The 20751-nt window shown below is 42.1% G+C and overlaps 1 protein-coding gene across 5 annotated transcripts in view; it reads left to right on the top strand.

Annotated features, from left to right (window-relative positions):
• Positions 1–20751, top strand: part of SUPT3H (SPT3 homolog, SAGA and STAGA complex component) — a gene marked incomplete at its 5' end in the record, with an annotated part of 237683 nt that overhangs the window by 198439 nt on the left and 18493 nt on the right. For all 5 annotated transcript variants that reach the window (XM_081855668.1, XM_081855667.1, XM_081855669.1 and 2 more), the window contains one exon: positions 5657–5767. In XM_081855668.1, coding sequence (XP_081711794.1) covers positions 5657–5767 — 111 coding nt within the window. The remainder of the gene's footprint in view (positions 1–5656; positions 5768–20751) is intronic.

A 20751-nucleotide genomic window follows, 5' to 3' on the forward strand; every position in this document is an offset into this window, starting at 1 on the left:
TTGCCACCTGGGGGTTCTTCCCCCGAACTTGGCTCTAAATGGGGCTCGCTAGAAGAGCATCTGCTCTCATGCCATGTTAAGTTTCCTAATACCCCGGCAATAATAGGTGGCGATTTTAACGCCCGCACAGCAGCAAACTGGGACTTGCTGACCAAAGCCAAATGGTGGGTTACTCCAAACCTTGATAATTATGATCTGGAACATATCATGAGGAGAACTTCTAAAGACCACAGAGCAAATGAGGCTGGAGTACTCCTCTATCAAATGGCCATCCGCTTAAATCTGGTCCCCTTAAATGGCACATGTCTCCCTGACATTCCTGGGGATTTTACCCACCTGAGCGTTAAATCAAACAGCGTCCTCGATTACCTGTTGGTCTCCAGGGATCTACTTAAGTGCATTTCCACCTTTAAGATCGAGAATATACAATCTAGTGATCATCTTCCCCTTGTAGCCAAGCTCTCCCTGAACTGGCAGTCGGAGGCTCATAGACATGCGACCCAGATGGTAACCAACGAATCTCTCCAAGTAAGAGGAATCAAATGGTCGGAGACCCAGGCTCAACGGTACCAGGAATTCTTTCAAAAAGTAATCCTCGGGCCCCATCCCAACATAGGCTCTGCCTCAGACGAGCATAGCATAGTGCTGAAATGCTTCCACCATCATACGACTGATCTTACGTCCTTCTTCAGGTTACCACCCAAAATATTAAATCAAAATGAATATACTTACGGTGCCCCCTGGTATAATTCTCAGTGTAAACAAGCAAGACAGCGCCTCCGTGCTATATATAATGTATATAAGACCTCCGATGCAGCTACTCTGCCAGCTAGTTATGCACAAGCCAAGCTAGTTTACAAACGCACGCAGAAAATTGCCAAACGTGAGTGGCAACACAATCGCTGGCAGGCTTTGATTATTGCTTCAAAATCACACAGATCCAGGGAATTCTGGTCTTTGATCAACAGAAGGGTGAGGAAATACCCAAGGGCAGTCATCCCTGCACCGACATGGGAATTGTTCCTGAAGAAATGCTTCTCACAGGCAGATGCTCCCTCCGACCACCTGACGCATCTGTTTACCCACCTACCTATTTGGCCTTCCACCGATCCTGACGAAATAGCCAAGCTAATAGCTCAGCTGAAACCGGGTAAAGCCCCAGGGCCCGATCTGATCCCTGCTGAAGCCATTAAACTACACCCAAAATGGTGGGCTGGCATCTTGGCCAAAACCTTCGATGCAATCAACGCTTCTGGCCTCATCCCCAAAATATGGAAGGAGGCCATTATAGTACCAATTCATAAAAAAGGTTCTCCAATGGAGCCGGAAAACTACCGTAACATCAGCCTCCTTTCGATCATAGGGAAAATTTATGCCAGCTTTTTGCTGACTAAACTACTGCGATGGGTAGATGAGACTAATCAGATTGGCCACGAACAAGCAGGGTTCAGAATTAAACGCTCTACAACCAATCATGCGATAGTTCTTTACCATCTGGCACGAAAGTACTCCTCTCCCCCCCGGGGCTACCTCTGTGCTGCCTTCTTAGACCTAAAGGCAGCCTTTGACAGCGTCCCTAGAAATATTCTATGGGAGAAACTTGCGAAACAGGGCATTGATAGAAGACTCCTATGGCTTATAAGTCAGCTCCATGAAGGTACCCTTGCTAGAGTGAGACTTACTCCTGCGGGCGACCTCACAAATTCGATACCAATAAACAAGGGAGTGCGCCAAGGATGTATATTGGCTCCCTGTCTATTCAACCTATTCATCAGCGACATGCAAGCATCCCTAGTTAAATCATCTCCAAGTACACACGCGCCTAGACTTGCGGACTACCGCTGCCCACTCCTTTTATATGCGGACGACGCGGTAATTCTATCTTATACACGTGTTGGACTAACCAGAGCTCTGAAGATCTTTGCCACGTATTGTCAACTCAACCAATTAACCATCAACCATGCTAAATCCAAGATTCTGATTTTCTCCAGAAGCCGGAGATTATACGAATGGAAGCTTGGTGGAGCAAAAATAGAGCAAGTCCTAAAATTTCAATACCTAGGAGTTATTTTTCAACACAATTTGGGGTGGAAAGCTCAAATTCAACACCTACTTAACAAGGCCAAAACTCTGTCATATGCGCTCCTCCGATTCTTTTTTTCGGATGGAGCTTTGCTCCCTAAAGGTGTTCAAGGCAAAAGTGGTGGCCGCGCTTGCTTATGCTGCCCCGCTTTGGGCCGTGATGACAGATCTTGCTCCTCTTGAGACACTGCAAAATCAATTCCTGCGTCGGCTCCTAATGCTCCCCCTGTGCGTAAGCAACGCAGCCATGCGACTAGAACTGAAGATCGCATCCTTAGAAACTTGCCTGTGGAAGCAAGTCTTCAATTATTGGTTATCATTGTGGCATAGATTACCAAACCACTACCTTGTCCAATGCTTATGGCGAGATGAATTCTCTAGCCTTTGGTCTAGTAGAATTCATGCCAAACTCCTGAGTTATGGAATCTCTCCTTCAGATTCCCTAAAACTAGACCAAGTTACTGCTCAAAGACTGATCCGCCAAAGACTGGATGACATCGATCTACAGCGAAATTATATGCTGGGGGGAGGTGTTTGTTCGCCCCAGAACATTGGTATCACTTTAACTTACTGCGTTCCATCATACCTCTCCTCCCTTTCGACTGTTGCCCATAGACTGGCCTTCACCAAAGCGAGGTTCAACGTTTTTCCCTCCAATGTCCTGAGACATAGATTCTCAAAGGGCCAAGCCCCCGCCACGTGCGAATGTGATAAGGAGACGCCGGAGTCGCTCCAGCACATCATGTTCACTTGCCCCCTGTTCAATGTGCCACGGGCAAATTTGTTGGGATCAATCATACAGAAACTAGAGGGTACCCCACCAAAATTCCACCTTGCCCAAATCTTGCAGGATAAGGATACTCATACGACCCTGAATGTGGCAAGGTTCCTGGTCGCTGTCCTTACCCAAAAGCGACGCCAAGGAGCACTACAAGCTAACTAAGGCGTAGTATGCCATTCTATTTTATAGTATTTTATTGTTATTGTGGTGCTTTAGCGGCTGTTCCCCCCCCCCCACGTGCACAAGCTGTTATTTATGTGTTGTTTTTACCTGTATGGGCCTATGGCCGTAATAAATATTGTTTGTTTTGTTTGTTTGTTTCTCTCTGAAACCGTTCTGACTCTATGTCTGTCAAATTTTTTCCCAGCACCTTAGTTTTCTGTTTATTTAGTTTAAATCCCGCCACCCGACCAAAGTCTTGAATCAATTGCAATACTCTTTTCGTACTAGGTTCTGGCTCCTGCAGAGTCAAAACTAGGTCATCTGCAAAAGCTTTAAGTTTATATTGTTTCGCTCCGACCTGAATCCCTTCCACCAACCGGTCCCCTCTGATCATATTCAAGAGCACCTCCAGAACCGAAATAAATAACAGAGGGGAAATCGGGCAGCCTTGTCGTGTTCCTTTTTCAATTTTAAACTCTTCTGTAACCACATTGTTAACTATCAGTTTTGCCTTTTGTTCTGAATATATTGCATCAATTCCATTCTCAAAACCCCATCCCACTCCCATTTCTTTTAGATTTCCCTTCATAAATTTCCAAGAGATATTATCAAAGGCCTTCTCCGCATCTATAAAAATTAACACTGCTACCCTTCAGAGAAAGTTCATTATTATCCTTGAGATTAAGAGCAATTGCTTCTTTGTCTAGTCCCAGTTCTTGGCGTCTCGACTCTTCTTGTTTAATATAACAACGGTTAACAAATGCAGTTTTGAGGAATTCCAATGAAAACATCTCATGCAACCGGTGGCTAAAAGCCTGTATTTCTGCATGGTAATCCCAGTTAGGTTTCTCAGAGCGGGGTCTTGGGGTCTCGAGCAGCCACTGCTGCTCCACATACGCGCGGACCCAACGCTCCACTCCCAGATTATCTTTAATTACTGCACAGCTGGCATCCGCTACCACGGACACAGCTGTTTGCCTTGGCGTCTGCACCGGAACCTATTTTTTAAATATTAAGCCCATTCTAGTTTGGTTTTGTCCTATATTTATCACTAAGATTTTTATCTGTTTCGTTCATAATAGGTGCCCCCCCCCCAAAAAAAATTAGTCATTGTTTTGATTTTATGGAAGCTGGCGGTAGGAGCCCTTTTCCCTTGAAGAGAGGTAATAATGTCTCGGGGCCCAGTCAGTGGAGCATGAGACTCTTAATTTCAGGGTCCTGGGTTTAAGCCCCAGGTTGGGCAAAACGATTCCTGCATTGCAGGGGCTTGGACTAGATCATGCCCCCCTCCAGTTCTACACTAATTTCATAAAGCTACCTTTCTTATCATTAACCAGTCCTCCAAATGTTATTTATCATTTGTGATAACAGTATTGGGGATCTTAATAATCATGAATTGTTAAAAAAAGATTTGTTAGACTTTCAAATCTGGTGAGAAATGCTGCTTTAAAATGAAACTGTATATAAGTTACAGAATTAAAGATAAGTGACGTGTCAAAGTGCAAACATTGCTGAACAAACATTAGGAATCTCCTCTGGTGGAATTTTACCAGCCTTTGAGCAGGAGATACACACACACACACAACCTTGGCACAACAGGTACATAATACAAGCTATTACTTTATTTGGCAGTGTTCACATTTGTGAGCAAACATACCTGACCACAGAGAGTGCAAATTAGATCTCAATTAGTCATCGACCATTGCCAGAACATTAGGAGAATTCAATTTTTTAAGTTTCGCAATGGAAAGTGGTTATCACAAAACATGTGACCCATCAACTGGCAGGACCCAGGATCTGTCATAGGTCAAGATATGTGACTAACGTGGAAATTGGAGCTGGCCATTTTTAGTTTGGCAAATATAGTTTTAAGCACTCAGGCGAAACTACACTTCCTGATTATTTTGAGAAGCTAACTAATACTGCAGTTAAAATCCCCAGAGTTTCCACAGAATTTCATTTGGGGGAGGGGGGAATTAGGCAGATGGGGGGAGGTCTTACTAAGGCCAAAAAAGATCTCAAGGAAAGTTAAAATAATTTAGCTAGGACTGGTGATGGTACATAAGGAATCCATTTCTGATTTCCTGTCATAAAGAATTCTGATCTTAGTTATCACAGGAGGCAGCAGAGCTCATATGCTGGGACTAAACCTACCGGAATAAGGACTCCTACATCTTTCTTCTCTGGCATGGAGAATTGAATCAGCTGATTCTGTTGACGATGGAGTAAAGAAGGAAGATGGGGTTGGAGGTTGCTGTTTGGCCCCTAGTAGCTCTTCTAAGCATTTTTGCAGTGTCTTGCACCAGCTGAGACAACCTGCCGGAAGTTTGCAGCAAGCTGTCGTTCCCTGATGCTCTTAGGCACTAAAGCACTTGGTAGAAGAACACATACAGTTTTTCCTTTATCTTATAGGAAACAATCATTTAAAAGTCCCCTTTGATTTGCGAATAGGTGTTTTGGTTGTATTTTCATACAACGTATGTGGCAACCATACTCAAAAAGTGGGGTGGGGGACAGAGAGGTAAGGGAGAGCAGCCCCTTTTGTAAAGGTTTATTATCTTAATTAATGGACTGTGTGTGCTTGTTATATGTTTTTGATTTAGCCTCGCTGAATGTGTTTTTCTCTTACAGAGTTCTGCCGCTTGTGGTGCAGAGGCTCAGAGTGATGCCATCCAGCCTTCCCACATCAGAGAAGCCATTCGGCGCTATGGCCACAAGATTGGACCCCTTTCCCCATACACAGTATGTAATAACAGAGTCATAAGAAGCTATATTTATAATGTTAAAGCACTTTGATTTTCAAGTGGTCAGCTGAAGAAGCTTTGGAATTGTTGAGAGCAATTTGTGGCAACCATAATTTTTCTTTATAAAATGGCATAATTCTTTGGGGAAATAAAACAGCATTTTCTGTCTGTTTTTGGAAAGACAACAAAGTTTCCCCCCTTTTAAATATTATTCCCTTTTAATTATAAATTATTCTTTTTGTTTGTTTGAATGTTCAGAGTTGCTACAAAGTTTGAGTGTATAGTTATTTTAAATTATAGGTACTGCAGTATTGTGAAGACTGAATACTCCGAAGAAAGTTGTGTGCCAGATTTTGTCTCTAACAGAGAATTCATTTCTGATGTGACATATTCAGAGAGACTGGCTTTTATGGAGCCTTCACCTTCTGGTTAAGTTCTAACCTAAGAAAAACCCACAGTGGGCTGTGGGGCCATATGCTCGATCCCCCAAGCTGCTCACCATTTATAGATGGTTATGGCTGCCTAAGCCGATCCCATTGGGAGGGTGTATGTGAAGAGGAATAGCTGGGCCTGAGACCTGAAATCTCATTGTACTGAAATCTCAAGTTTGGTGTGGGATGTGAACTGATCAGGATATTCTAAGCATAAATTAAGTTCACCAAAACAATGGTCCTGTCATTGTACTGCTCCAGATGCACGCTTGGGGCTCTTGTACCTGTGGACGTCTGCATTCATTTCAGTAGAGGGTACAGCACTGACCTTTGGCCAGAAGGGATTGCAAGGTTGGGGCAAAAAGGGAGCTTATTGTGAAAGGTCCTTCCAGTTGCTGGTTAGCCCTGGACATTGATGCCCAGTTCCTGGTGGCCAGGAGTGCATTTGCAGAGTTAAAGCTAGTGTACCAGCTGCTCCCGTTCCTGGAGATGCCTGATTTGGGCATAGGGACACACACCTTATTTACATCCCGTTTGGATTACTGTAACACTCTGCGTGGGGCTCCTTTGGAAAGTGCTCAGAAACTTCAGCTGGCTCAAAGAGCTGCAGCCAGATTGTTGACCGGAGCTGGCTATAGCGAGCTTGCTAGAGCAGCTCCACTGGCTGCCAGTCTGTTCCTGGGCACAGTTCAAAGGACTGCTAATTACTTATAAAGCTCTATATGCTTAGATCTTAGCTGTTGGAAAGACCATACAGTGGTACCTTGGGCTACAGATGCTTCAGGTTACACACGCTTCAGGCTACAGACTCCGCTAACCCAGAATTAGTACCTTGGGTTAAGAACTTTGCTTCAGGATGAGAACAGAAATTGTGCAGCGGCGGCGCAGCTGCAGCAGGAGCCCCATTAGCTAAAGTGGTGCTTCAGGTTAAGAACAGTTTCAGGTTAAGAACGGACCTCCGGAACCAATTAAGTACTTAACCTGAGGTACCACTGTATTCCCTCATACATACCTGCCCAGGTCCTGAGATCTTTGGGGGAGGCCATTCTCTCAGTCCCACCTCCGTCACAGGCACACTTGGTGGAAAGGTGAGACAGGGTCTTCTTGGTGGTAGCGGCTCTTATTTTTATCTGTAAGCCACCTTGAGTCCTGCCAGGGAAAGAGGTGGGGGATAAAGAAACATATAATGATAAGATACTAAGACGTTGCTTCAGCAGTAGGTACTCCTAGACTGAGCCTTGAATAGGGGCGGCAGCTTTGTATTAACTGCTAGTCCACTTTCACCAAAAGCTGCCTCCTCATTTCACGGAGGCCAGGCTGGCTTTGGAAGAGGGAGTCCTCTGGGGCTGCGGAGGGCAAGACGGCATCCTTGGTTCCACAGGCTCTTCTTGGGGAAGTACTTTCCCTGTGTTTGGGGTTTCTGGATCTGGCCCTGAGAGAAGTCCCCCCCCCCCCCGCCACACACTGAATCACCAGCCGCACCCTCTGAAAAAAGTAATAGGGTCGCCTAAGTTAGCTGGTGCTTAAAATAAGTTATCCCCATTCCTGAGGATTTTGGGGGGAAAGACATTTTCATTGATGTTTTGGACTATAGATATTTATTTCAAAAGATAAAAAGATGTTCTGTAAACAATTCATTGATTAATTTGCAGTCCTGATTCTGAATTACTATTTCAACCTATATCTTTAAAGGCGTTTATGACTGCAAAGTTTGCAGTTCGGGGGGGGGGGGTTGTCCCATTTCCCCTCATCTACAGTGTGTTGCTGATTTAAAATTAATCTGCTTGTGTTGACAATACGCTCATTCCAAAGACAGTGTTGTTTTATGCTGAAGCATTAAAATATGGCAAGCTGTGAGTTTCTGAGAGATTACTGAGCACCTCAGCTGAAGTTGCCATGGCAGCATGCCAAAAAGTGTCCCTAACTACATGAAAAATAAGCTTCTAAATGAAAAATAAGTTGGCATTCTCTACTGGGGATAACTTGATGCTATGGGATGGAAACTCTTTTAAAAGAAATATGTAGTCTTACGCAGTTGTAACTATTTTCTTCATTGGCTATTTGCCCAAGTTAAAATTTCCTATCACTTTAATGTGGATGTAACACAGAATAGGAAAGCAAAGGGACATTGCGCCCTGTATGACCACCACTTGGCAAGGGCATTTAGCAGAGCTTAAGCTTAAGGGCATTAAGCGGAGCTGCTCATGAGCATTGCCTATCCACTTCAGGTTATTTTCTCCACGGACATCAAAATAAAGGAGATACAAGTGCTTACAAATGTCATGTGGAAAGCAGTTTAAAGCAGCCTTCACTTGGCCATAATCGTGTTCAGGTAACTTTATATAAAGTTCAGCATAGATTTCTTTATTTGTGGCAAATCTAGGCTCATGGGGTAAGTTCCCAACTATCTTGAGAGTTAGCAAAAACCAAAACAAAAATTGTGTGTTAAATATTCTACCATCACTATGTATTCGGTTCCATTTCTGTTTGAAACAAATGTCCAATATAGCAATTTAGCAAGGTAAGTTGCTCAGATGCCAGCAAATGTGCATTGCAGAGTTTAGAAAGTTTTAAATAGCAGCTCGATAGCTTTGGTGAGTAGCTGCAGCTATAACAAGCTGTGAAATTTAAAAAGTAGTTGGTGGTTCGCTGCATTTGTTGGCTGCAGTTGGGGAGGAATATAGTGTGTGTGCATCAGTGGCATTCATGTACAGTGGCACCTTGGGTTACATACGCTTCAGGTTACAGACTCCGCTAACCCAGAAATATTACCTCGGGTTAAGAACTTTACCTCAGGATGAGAACAGAAATTGCGCAGCCCACCCCCCACCCCAAAAGCAAAAGGACATGAAAACTAATTTAAATAGAGGCTGGGACTTAATCATACTTAGTGTTATTTGTTTTGCTGAAGGCCATTGTGTGAATTTCTCCACTGCGGCAGCATTAGCAACAACAGCAACACAATGCATATACTGCCCTTCATTTCAAGAAGAAACATCAAGGCTGTCCACAAACAAATAAAACAACACAATAACAAGAATAAACCCATTCATAAAAATACAGTTACCCATAATTAAAATACATAACAACTACATTAAAAACATTGCTAATTAAAAAAATAATGAACAAGCCCGTTACAACATCATGATAACTGAAAACAGTTGAAACAGTTAACGCAACAATATAAGCAGGTGATTCAAGATCCAGGCAATGCTTGTCTAACCAGGTGTCTTCAAGAGTTAGCAGAATTCCAATATTGATTGGATCTCCCATAATTCAGCAGGGAGCCCACCTTTGTGTTCCCACAAACCAATAATAATCAGATAGACAAATGCCACTTCACCCACTTCAAAACATTAGAAATAGTCAAAGCCCCTCCACTGTTAATATTTTGTAATTAAATCATGTTGAAACTTTTTCTGCATTGATTTAATCACTGAAAAATCATTGCCTACCCTCTGCTGCTTAATTTTGCTAACAGTAACTGTTATTGTGAATAAGACGTTGCCATAGTATTAGTTTTATGAAGGACTTTCGTTCTTGGAAGATGGTGACTATGGTTTTATCATTTATAGACCCTGGCATATAAATAAGAACATAAATATTTCTTATTACATTTAAGTATTTAAAACCATAAATATTGTAAACCAGAAGTTCCCTAGTACATTTTTTTGATACTTCAAAGTTTTTTCATTTAAATGTAGAGTGCAAATTGCTATGGTAAGACACTAATATAATTTGACATGGCCATTATTTTATCCCAAACACTGTTTGAACCATGAAAACATAAGTTCTATTTCCCTAATGGATATTAAGGAACATACTAAGATTTTTCTCCTTTTTCTTTCCCCTGCCCACCTTTACTCCACTTGCGGTGAATAACCCAGTGCTCCACATATTGTTAAGCCGCTGGAGATGTAGCTGTCCACTTACTCTACCTGTGGCCAATTTTTAGCCCTTGTTTCTTGAACACTTCCTTACCCAGAAGTTGCAGTCTCGGCTTGCTGCTAGCTAAGGTTGGATTTCCTTCTGGCTGGGTGCGACTTCCTTCTTTTATTTCTTCTCTCTCTCATAAGTTCTTGGCAGCCATATCAATATGCTTATATAATCCATATAAGGGAATTGGAAAAGCTCACGTGCCCTTTGCTTCCCACTGCTCTCTCTTAGGCCGCCAGGTGAGGCATTCTGCTTACGTGGAACACTCCCTTGGAGGCTGGAGCAATGATTCATTTTTAGGTCATGTCTCCTTTATCAATGGCCAATATTGCAACACTGATCTTGGTAGGCAGTGACAGGTGCAATATTAATATGCTTACCATAGTTGCAAAGACTTGGTTCAGCACTGAAATGATACTGTACACTCTATAAGCAGCCAAAACCAAACAAACCCAAGAGAGTGTTCAGATCCTTCCCTTGCAATCCAAAAATGGCTCAATGTTTTCTGTTAAGGTGTTCTGTATTTCCATGTCTTGAACTGTGCATGTTGGTTTTCTGTGCATGTCTAGTTCTCTGTGCATGTCTATTTGAACTAGACTATTGCAAGGGAGAGGTAGAATCCAGCCGGATTCTTGTCTGGACGTTGGAAGCTACTTCAGGCAGGAGGGAGCTGAGGAGACGGACGCTGGATAATGGAGCAAGGCCACTTGTTGCATCTGAGTTCTGTGAACTGTTGCATTTCACAGTTGGATGATTTCTTTGAGAAAGAAGAACATTCCCAACAAAGCAAATGAATCAATTCCTAAAGAACATTGTTTAGTATGAATAAAATAATATTAACTCATTGTTTCTGATTAAATATTACCAAGCATATTAAAGTGTGTAAGGCTTACTTTACACAGACATATGATAAGCCTAACACAAACTTGGATGCTATGTATTTGTTAAAACTGGGTCAAACAAAGCAATGTAGCACAGCCTGTCTTAACAGTCTATGCTGTTCAATATTTTTGGTTTGAATGCTGGAAATGAATTCATATGTAATTTACATAATTTATAGATGGAGAAAAGTCTTCAGGAAATTCTGTTTTCTTTAAATGCAAAATTCCTGCCATGGAGAACATTAGCAAGAGCTGGGTTTCAAGTCAGTGAGACCACATCAGTTTTAAGTACTTTATAAAATACTCCAAGGTACTATTTTTTGATACCAAAACATTGACATAGTTAATGCTGTGTTTCAGGATATTGTTTTCTTGTATGTTACATTTTGTATTGGAAAAAATGAACAGTTCCGCAAAAGCAGTAGGAAGTCAGGTCACAGTATGGAGCCCTTGTTTTCCTCTCTGCTTTACCCAAGGTTCCTCCCTTCAAATTTATGAAAGAAAACATTTCTTTCTGTGAAAGGTTTTTGTACACCAGCATCTGGAAGTGTTTATTTCAGTGGCGTGTAATCTATCTGTGGATTTAGTTAGCACCAGACCCCCTTTTGTGTATTCCTGACTTAAATTTTTTATAAATGATCTTGTTGAATTTGTGCCAGTGCGCACATGGCTTGGCTGATTGCTGAATATATCCTTTACCTGCCAGTCACCTTTGATTTATATTCCTTCCCCTCTGCTTTTACGTTCCAAAACTGGTGCCATTGAACTGTCCCCTAAATCATCTTATTGGATAAATTACTCCAAGATGGAGATGGTACTTTTTTGGCTGCCTGTGGATAAGGATACATTCCTACTGTTGGTCCTCACCCGCGTAGTGCTGAACCACTTAGGAAGCTGGACTAGTGAATGAAAAGAATCAAGATATTTGCTGCTTTATTTCAAACACAATACTGAATCCAAGAAGAAAAATATGCAGAAATGGATGTTGAGAAATGGCTTTAAGATACTAGTTTGGAATTTATAGGCATTTTAGTTTTTCTTCAGTAGTAGAGTATTCATTTTTTAAAGGGGCTCATTACTGTTAAAAGATGTTGCTACAGAATTATATGCTGAAAAACAGTGCAAGTGAATTAAGACTGATGTGAAGAACTAATTTAAAAGCAGATTTACAGCACCATTATATAGATGCCTACTCAGAAGTAAGCCCTATTGAAGCATGGCCTATGGTCATGGTGGAAGCTGTTGTTCAACGACATCTGGGGGGCTGGAGGTTATTCTCTCATGCGTTAAAATGAATGTCCTGATTCAAAGAGCTGACTAAACAATATTTGGAGTTTGACTCCCGAGTGTCTGGGTTCATGTCTGCCTTCACTTCATAATCTTTTTCTTACCATCAGTTTGAGTGATTGTAATTCCACAAGGGCACTCTGCATATTCTCAAAAATGCAGATTCTGGAATTGAAAACTGGCTCTTGATTTCTTCCTGCCACAAAGGAAGCCCTGGTTTTATTAAATAGCCTTCATTTCAATATTTAATATACTGCTTAATTACAGTTGTTTCCAAGCAGTAGTATAAGTCAATACAATGGAAATAAAGCTGAGTTAAAACTATAAAATCAGAATTCATTTAAGATGCCTGTAGGAACAGGTGGATGGTAACAAGTGGTATGTTACAATGGCTGTGAAGGCAGATGAAGGCTGCTGCGGATAAGAATCTACTGGTCATTGTGATACTCATGCCATCGGAATAGAGCCTTACTGCAAAGACTGTTAGCATGCACTGATCTACACACATAAAACAAAGTCATGCACAGGCGTCTTCCAAAAACCCATCCCAAACGTAAACCCCGAAAAGTCTCATGGCGGTCGGCAAATGGTAACGGGGGCAGGACCATGAAATATGGAAGCCCCTAGTCGTGAACCAGCACATGGGCAGTGGATACAGATTCAGTCATTCTGACTCAAGGAATGAGGCAGTTGGGCAGCTCAGCAGCTGTATCCACAAGTGAGCAGCCCTTTTTAGGATCCACTCTGCTCACTCCGAAAAGGGGGAGGGGCTAGAAAAGGTGGTCTAAACATAGTCTGCCTCTCCTTTTCCCTGACTGGGTTACTGCACCCAGTGGGGTCACCACCCAGCGGTCATAAAAGACAAATGAACTTTGGAGCATGGAATATATGGACTATGTTGGATAACACAGATAATGAGCGTCCTGAACGAGAATTGCCATCATTGCAAGAGAGCTGCACCGTTTTAACGCTGATATTGCAGCACTTCAAGAAACTTGAAAAGCAGGAGAGGGACAACTGAAGGAAGAAAAAGGAGGCTACATATTCTTCTGGAAAGGTCTACCTGAACAAGAAGTTCAAATACATGGAGTAGACTTTGCTATAAAAAATGATCTTGTGAAGCTCTTGTCAGAAGTCCCTACCGGCATTAATGAGTGACTTTCAATCCTTCGAATAAAACTTGCCAAAAACCAACAGGCTACTATTCTGAGCGCTTATGCACAAACACTGGATGCCGATGAAGACATTAAATCAAAATTTTACTCTCAGCTGGATACCATCCTATCAGAGATGCCCAAGGAGGATAAATTTATCCTCCTGGGTGATTTTAATGCAAGAGTTGGGTGAGATTCAGATCTGTGGCCTGGGACTATTGGGAAAGAAGGAATTGGCAATAGCAACCAGAATGGAATCTTACTTTTTGACGATATGTGCAGCGCACAACCTTGTTATTACAAACACACTCTTTCGATATTTTTTTAAAAAAAATCTTGGAGGCACCCTCAGTCAAACCACTGGCACCTCTTAGACTATGTAATTGTCTGAGCTGAAGATTGCTGTGATGTGCTCCTTACCACAGCTATGATGAGTGCCGATGACTGCTGTGATTAATACGCTCCATGATGGCTATCGGGATTATACATCAATGCAGGGTTCAAGGAAGGAAACCAAGGCACAAAATGAACACTCAAGCCCTTCAAGATCCTATTAAGCGGGACTGCTTCCCAATGACTCTTAAGGACTATCTGCTTTTGGAATTCCCTGATAGCATCAAGGGACACTGGACCAAGCTAAAAACATCCATTATTGCAGCCTGTGAACAAACTATTGGATACCAAACCAAGAAACCCCAGGACTGGTTTGATTAGAATGACTGTGAGATTGAACACATTATTGACAATAAAATGCAAAGAGATAGAAACTGTGCCACTAAGAATAAAACCTATGCCAACGCTAAAGCTGAGGTTCAAAGAAGAACCAGAGAACTAAAGAACATCTGGTGGATACACACATGCTCCACGTGGCTCTTTAAAGGGAGCTCTGAGAAGAGCCTCCCGCATGCATTCGCTCCATAAGACGCACATACATTTCCCCTTACTTTTTAGGAGGGGGAAAGTGTGTCTTATAGAGCGAAAAACACGGTAGTATAAACATCGACAACTGGAAAACACTGGCCTGCAAGTGCTGCAATTGGAGAACAGCTTTTACCAAAAGTGTCATGGGTTTTGAAGATGCTCGAACTCAGGACGAAAGGGAGAAACGTGGAACAAGGAGCCGTCCATGAGCAGAGGGACATCACTCATACTGCCCAGTGATTTTGGCACAGGCTTACTAAAATTAGAAAACAAACAACTAATTTTCACGGAGCAGTGTGTATCTTTACAGTCTGGATATTTGATGATATTCTACGCTTGAACCCATAAAAAAATGACAGCAGGCAACCATTTAATCCCCTTCCTGTGACAGGACCCTGTGCCTCTTCCTTCTCCCTTCATTGTTTTCAAAATAACTGCATTTGAGTTTTCTGCTTTTTCAACTGTTCAGCCATATGCCTACTCACTATGGGTCAGCAAAAACTAAGCCTAGCTGCTTTATAAATCCGACTGCTTCATGATCTCTTCTCAAGGTCTCCACTTTCTTCTTTTTCATGCCACGTAAGACTAACAGAGGATGTAGGATGCATGAATGCAACTGTGTAAATTAAGCATTATTTAAAAATTAAATTAAAAAATCCAAATCTTGTTTGTGGAGAAACATAAGCACCTGCGTATGAGAAAGTTCTTAAGCTTAGTACTGAGAAAGTGGGAGACACATTTATAATGAAATGTGTCAAGAGTGCTTGTCTATCAAGACAACACACTCACCAGGTTTGCATGACATATTAAACCATAGGGTATAACTTACTAGGAGAACACAAATATGTGGCATTCCAGAGAGGAGCTTGCAGCTGTTTTGACTGAGCTAAGCCAAGGTTTGACTCAGTGTGTTGTGTGAACCCGGGCTTTTGGTTAAGCTCTTTCCTCATTATCCATGAGCTGGAGCCAAGGGTTGCTCATCGTTAGTGAAGGAAGAACTGAATGGGGTTCACACGGGTTCACGCTGAGCTAAACCTTGGCTTGGCTCAGCACAGAACAACAGTAAAAAGGGAGACTGTAAATCCAGTCCTGGTAAGCCATAGTTTGGCTTATTGTGTTGTGCAAAACAGGTCAGTATGTGAATGGTGGCTGTCCCTTTCAGGATGTCCAGGCCTTCATAACACATGCATGTCAGAGCACCAGCTGCATTCCTTGTGGGTCAGATTTGTAGCGCTAGACTGAGAGGACAGCATTAGCAATTCACCCGAATTCCTAAATTCTTAAGCTCTATTTTGCTTATTTTTAAAGAGCTTGAACTTTTTCACATCATGCCACTGCAGCTGGAGAGCACCCATATTGTCCCTGAACCAATATTAAAATGGCAAACAGCACCCTCTCTTACTGTAGTACAGTATTTCCCTAATACCTTAAACACCCTCAGAAACAATACAGATAAAACCAAGTTAGAAAACAGACCACCTCCGAAATGGCAGGCTTATGGACACATCTCGGAGCAAATATTACTGCTACTACTACTATTTACATTTATATACTGTTTAAATTTATATCCAAAGATCTCAGGGTGGTTCACAATAAAAAAAACCCCCAGGATAAATAGTTAAAACCAAAACAAGACAAAAACAATACACCCCCCCCAAGACATTGAAAAAGCCATTGAACCAGCCAAAAGCCTGGTTGAAGAGGAAGACTTTTGCTTGGCATGTAAGGATGTATAATGAAGGCGCTGGACGAACCTCCCTGAGGAAAGCACCACAAAGGCCCTTTCTCGTGTTGCCACCCTCCGGACCTCTCATGGAGGAGGCACACGAAGGAGGGCCTCAGATGATGATTGCAGAGTTCAGGTTGTTTTATACGGAAAGAGGCAATCCTTGAGGTACTGGAGACCTAAGCCGTTTCAGGCTTTATAGGTCAAAATCAGCCCCTTGAATTGGACCCAGAAGCTAACTGGCAGCCAGTGCAGTCAGGCCAGGATCGGTGCGAGATGCTCAGACCATCTTGCCAGTCCAGTGAGCAACCTGGCTGCTGAATTCTTCAGCACCAGCTGAAGTTTCCGAACAGTCTTGAGAGGCATACATATAATGCATTGCAGTAATCCAACCTAGAGGTCACCAGAGCATAGATGACAGAAGTTAGGCTGCCCCTGTCCAGATAGGGATGCAGCTGGGCCACTAGCCGAAGCTGATGGAAGGCATTCTGCACCACCCAGGCCACCTGAGCCTCAAGCAGCAGCAAAGCATGTTCCCAAGTGTTCTTGTTAACCCTTGAAAGCTTGCTTCTACTCTCTCCCAGCTTTCTCCTTAAATGTTGTTGCATTATATATATTTATGCATGTGGAGCACTAAAGTGTGAGGCACAATATTTTAAATGTTATTTCAATATAAAAATAATCCCCACTTTAAAAATAACTGCTAGTGTGTAAGTTTGCTACAAATAAGCCTTAGTAGTTCAGTTTGATCTGTCAGCTATCAAACTGGCTGCCAAGGAGGATTCAAAAGGTCCAGTCTTGGTAGGCCAGTTGTGGAACGTTGGTAGGCCAATTGACTAGCAGGTGTGGAGATACTTGTGGCGATTGGTGAGATACTGTATAAAAAAGGGCCGTCACCATAGCATGTGGCAGTTCAGGGTCACCTTCTGCCCAGAGTGATAGCAGAAGGTAGTTGGCCTGAGGAACCTGGAAGACCTAGAGTTGGGTGACATCTCATTGGTGAGATCCAGACTCTAGAGGACTTCAGGGGAAGCTTGAGCAAATATGCCTGAGAAAGAGCAGAGCTCTGTCCAACAGAGGAGTGGCAGCTGAGGGACTCTCTGCAACTTGTAGTCCTCTCATAAGTCCCTGACCAGAGGAAGAACTTTGTGTCTTCACCTATGAGTTGGAGTTAGGAAAAGGCGAACTGGCGTATGAGTTTTTGTTTAGTTAAGAATAAACTGCTTCCATAAAATGCAAGAAACTATTAAAACCTATTAGTAGCTTCTAGTCTTACATATTCTCTGTATGTGTGTGTGCGTAAAATTTGTAAACAAGATATTCTATTATATTATTTTTATAAATATATTTGTTTTAACTTTCAACAATTCTACATCTCATCACCTGCTGTTCATATTGATGTTTATGTACCAAAGAGTTTAAACTTAGTAAAGTTTCATGGTGGCTGCAGAATTATAAGAGGATTTAAGAACCACGTTTATTCCACAGATTTGTGGCAATCATTCACATCTGGTCTCAGCGTGGAGACAACTGGCATTTTTCACTGGCATTTTTCACAATGCCTGATAGTTGCTGTGATTCTTTAGTTCTGCTGCCTTACCTGAAGAAAAATGCATTTGTGTTGGTTTCTGTGTTATATAAGCAGTTGTCACAGTTTTTAACCCCATCCTTCAGCTTGGAGAAGTGCTGATACACATTTTTGTGGCTTCCCCCCTTTTATATTGCTGTACAGCTGTGAAAATATTTGCTTGAGATGACTATTAAATATACTTAAAATATTTGGAGTATAAATAGCTGCAGTGATTGCCTATATTAAAATGCAGAAAAGTGAAGAAAAATAGATAATATTTATGGAAAAAATAAACTGGGTTTGAAGATTTACACCCTTATAATTATAGTGCCTGCATCCATTGTGAGTTTGTTGTATGTGAGCTGTAATCATACCCACTGAAAAGCCACTGTGGACACAGTGCACAGTTTGTATCCTGCGGTTTGTATGTTGTGAACAAAACAATTAATTTAAGTTAATTTAAGTGAGGAGAAAGAAAAATCAAGTTTTGAATGTTATTGTCCCATTTCCAAGTATTACAACTGAGTTGTAATTGCCCAATAATTACCACATCTTGGCACAATGGAAAACTAAAATAAAAAGAGCCGAGGAAACTTAATATAAATTTTAACTTTACTTTGTTATAAAATGTTACAAAACATGTTCTTTTATTACCTCTTTTTAATGATGATGATGATGATAATGATGATGATGATAATAATAATAATAATAATAATAATAATAATAATAATAATAATAACAATAACCGACAGAGCTACTTATGCTGCTTCCTTGTTTTCTATATATTGGCTATGTTAAAAGTAATAAATACATAATATTCTTCAAAATCAGGTCATAAATGGGTAATTTGGAAAACTAATATATTTTATTATTAAGCAGCTATGGAAATATGGGTATTAAATATGCAGCTGTGGGGATGTCTGGGTCCAATGTAATGGAAGCATTTGCAGTATCAAATTTGTTCACGTCTCATTATCCACCCACATATTCCCACAGGCACATATAAAGATAAACATTATCCATGTATGTAGTTGTTTGTTTGTTTGTTTTCTATACTGCCCTTCATTTGAAGATCACAAGGCAGTTTACAATATAAAAACACAAATATATGTTGCTCTGAGGGTGAAGTCAAACCACTGGAGAGTATAAGGATAGTAATAATAAATTTTATTTCTACCCCGCCCTCCCCAGCCAAGGCCGGGCTCAGGGCGGCTAACAACCAATAATAAAAACGAGTTCAATGAATACAACTTAAAATCAAGATTAAAATACAACATTAAAACATTAAAATGCAGCCTCATCACAGGAGGAGAAAGGAAAAAAGAATCGCAGAGCCTGCTGTAGTTGCAGAGACTGGTAGCTTTTTGCTGCGTTAGCAGCACCCAAGGGAGCTCCCCAGGACGCAAGCCCGGAGAGTGTGTGTGGCGGTCCTGGGCTGCCCATACAACCAGACCCCCCCTCAGCCTCGCTGAAAGGGTCCAAAGGAAAGCAGAGCAATATGCTTGGCACCAGCTTGGCTGCAGGAGTTGCTGGAAGGAGGCGTACAAGGTGCCACCCAACCATCTTAGGGACTCCACGCCGGATTTGTGTAGGGTTTACTCCTTAGCCTTTTCTTCTCCCGAAGATGTCCTGCAAAGCAGCAGGTGCCTATTTCTCAAAAGGAGTATAGCCTTTTGAGCAGCAGAGGTTTAGGATCATTGTCTTCCTTCTCCCAGATGGGCTACCTTCCCAGGTTGATGACCCCATCTTCCTCCCGTCCCTCTCTACAACACATGCAGAAACCACCACCTTGACCATTGGATCCACTATTGGTCGCATCCACTCAATCTGCTGAAACCTGTCTTTGCACACAGAGGGAATCTCTGATAGTGTGGGAATCACACTGAGAGTTTGAGACCCATCAGCAACCCACATCTGGTTTAGCCGGGCAATCAAAGCCATTTTCCAGGGTTGACTGCTTCTAGGAGCCACAAGTGAGAGCTGAGTGCAGGGTGGGGACCAAAGGTGAACAAACTACCCCAGAAGGAGAACCAGAAGTACCATCCCTCCCCTAACAACCCAAACATCCCAGAGATAATATACAAGTCAGGAGTTGTGTTTGTTCTGAAATGTCATGTGCCATATTATATTACCATTCTTTGCACATAAAACAGTTTCAAGACCTTGATGATCAACGGCTACTAGTGAGGTTTAAAAAACAACAACCAAAAAGCAATCTTGTAAATGTTTGTGTATCTGGGAAAGGACAGTTTTGCGCAAAAATATTTTGAAAGGTTATGAAGTGTTTTCCCCTGGAGGGGTTCCATAGATCCTACACTGGTGCTCGTAAGTTCTGTTGCTCCTTTATCCTGTGATAAGGTATCTTATGACTCATTCCTTGTTGAGGCTGATTTCTTAAAATAACTTTTGAGATAGAATGTTCATAAGAAACATTTACACAGAGGAACGTGGTAAATAGTCACCCACACACTGTCAACTTCAAGGTTACTTTCTAGATGTGTTCTCATGATGAATAATTTGGAATGCTGTTTCATAATATTTTCCTCTTTCTGCTTCTCTCTAGCCCAAACATGTATTCCCTCCTACCCATGCACAATTGGATTTACTTATTTTGGCCTTAACTTGGAGGATAATATTTAAACGTTTAGCTAAACTTCTTACAGCACGTAGGAACTCTCTCCTTCCATCCTTCATAGTGTGGAAGCTGCCACCCTGGCTCCCAATGCTTGGTTCAAGCTCCAGCTTTTTATGGATGAAGGCAGAAGTCAAAATGCTCACCTAATTACATTTTAGCTTAGTTCTGGCTTTTAAAAAATTTGGTCCCACATGTTCTATCCTACCAGCATTTTGTCATTTCTGTGACCAAGGAAATGAGCCCTGGGATGGGGCTGTGCAGATCAGGGGGCGGCAAGGCTTACCTTGCCTGGGCCAGATCACTCCAGCAGAGATCCCTCTGTGGACCGGATTGTGCGTGCGCATGAGCACCCATGCCCGTGATTTCCAGCGTCTGTGCAGACGCAATTTTTGGCATCTGCGCACGCGCAGACGTCATTTCTGGCTCCACGGAAGTGAATCG

This window comes from Podarcis erhardii (genome assembly GCF_964252035.2).
Source record: "Podarcis erhardii genome assembly, chromosome: 3".
Lineage (NCBI taxonomy): Eukaryota > Metazoa > Chordata > Lepidosauria > Squamata > Lacertidae > Podarcis > Podarcis erhardii.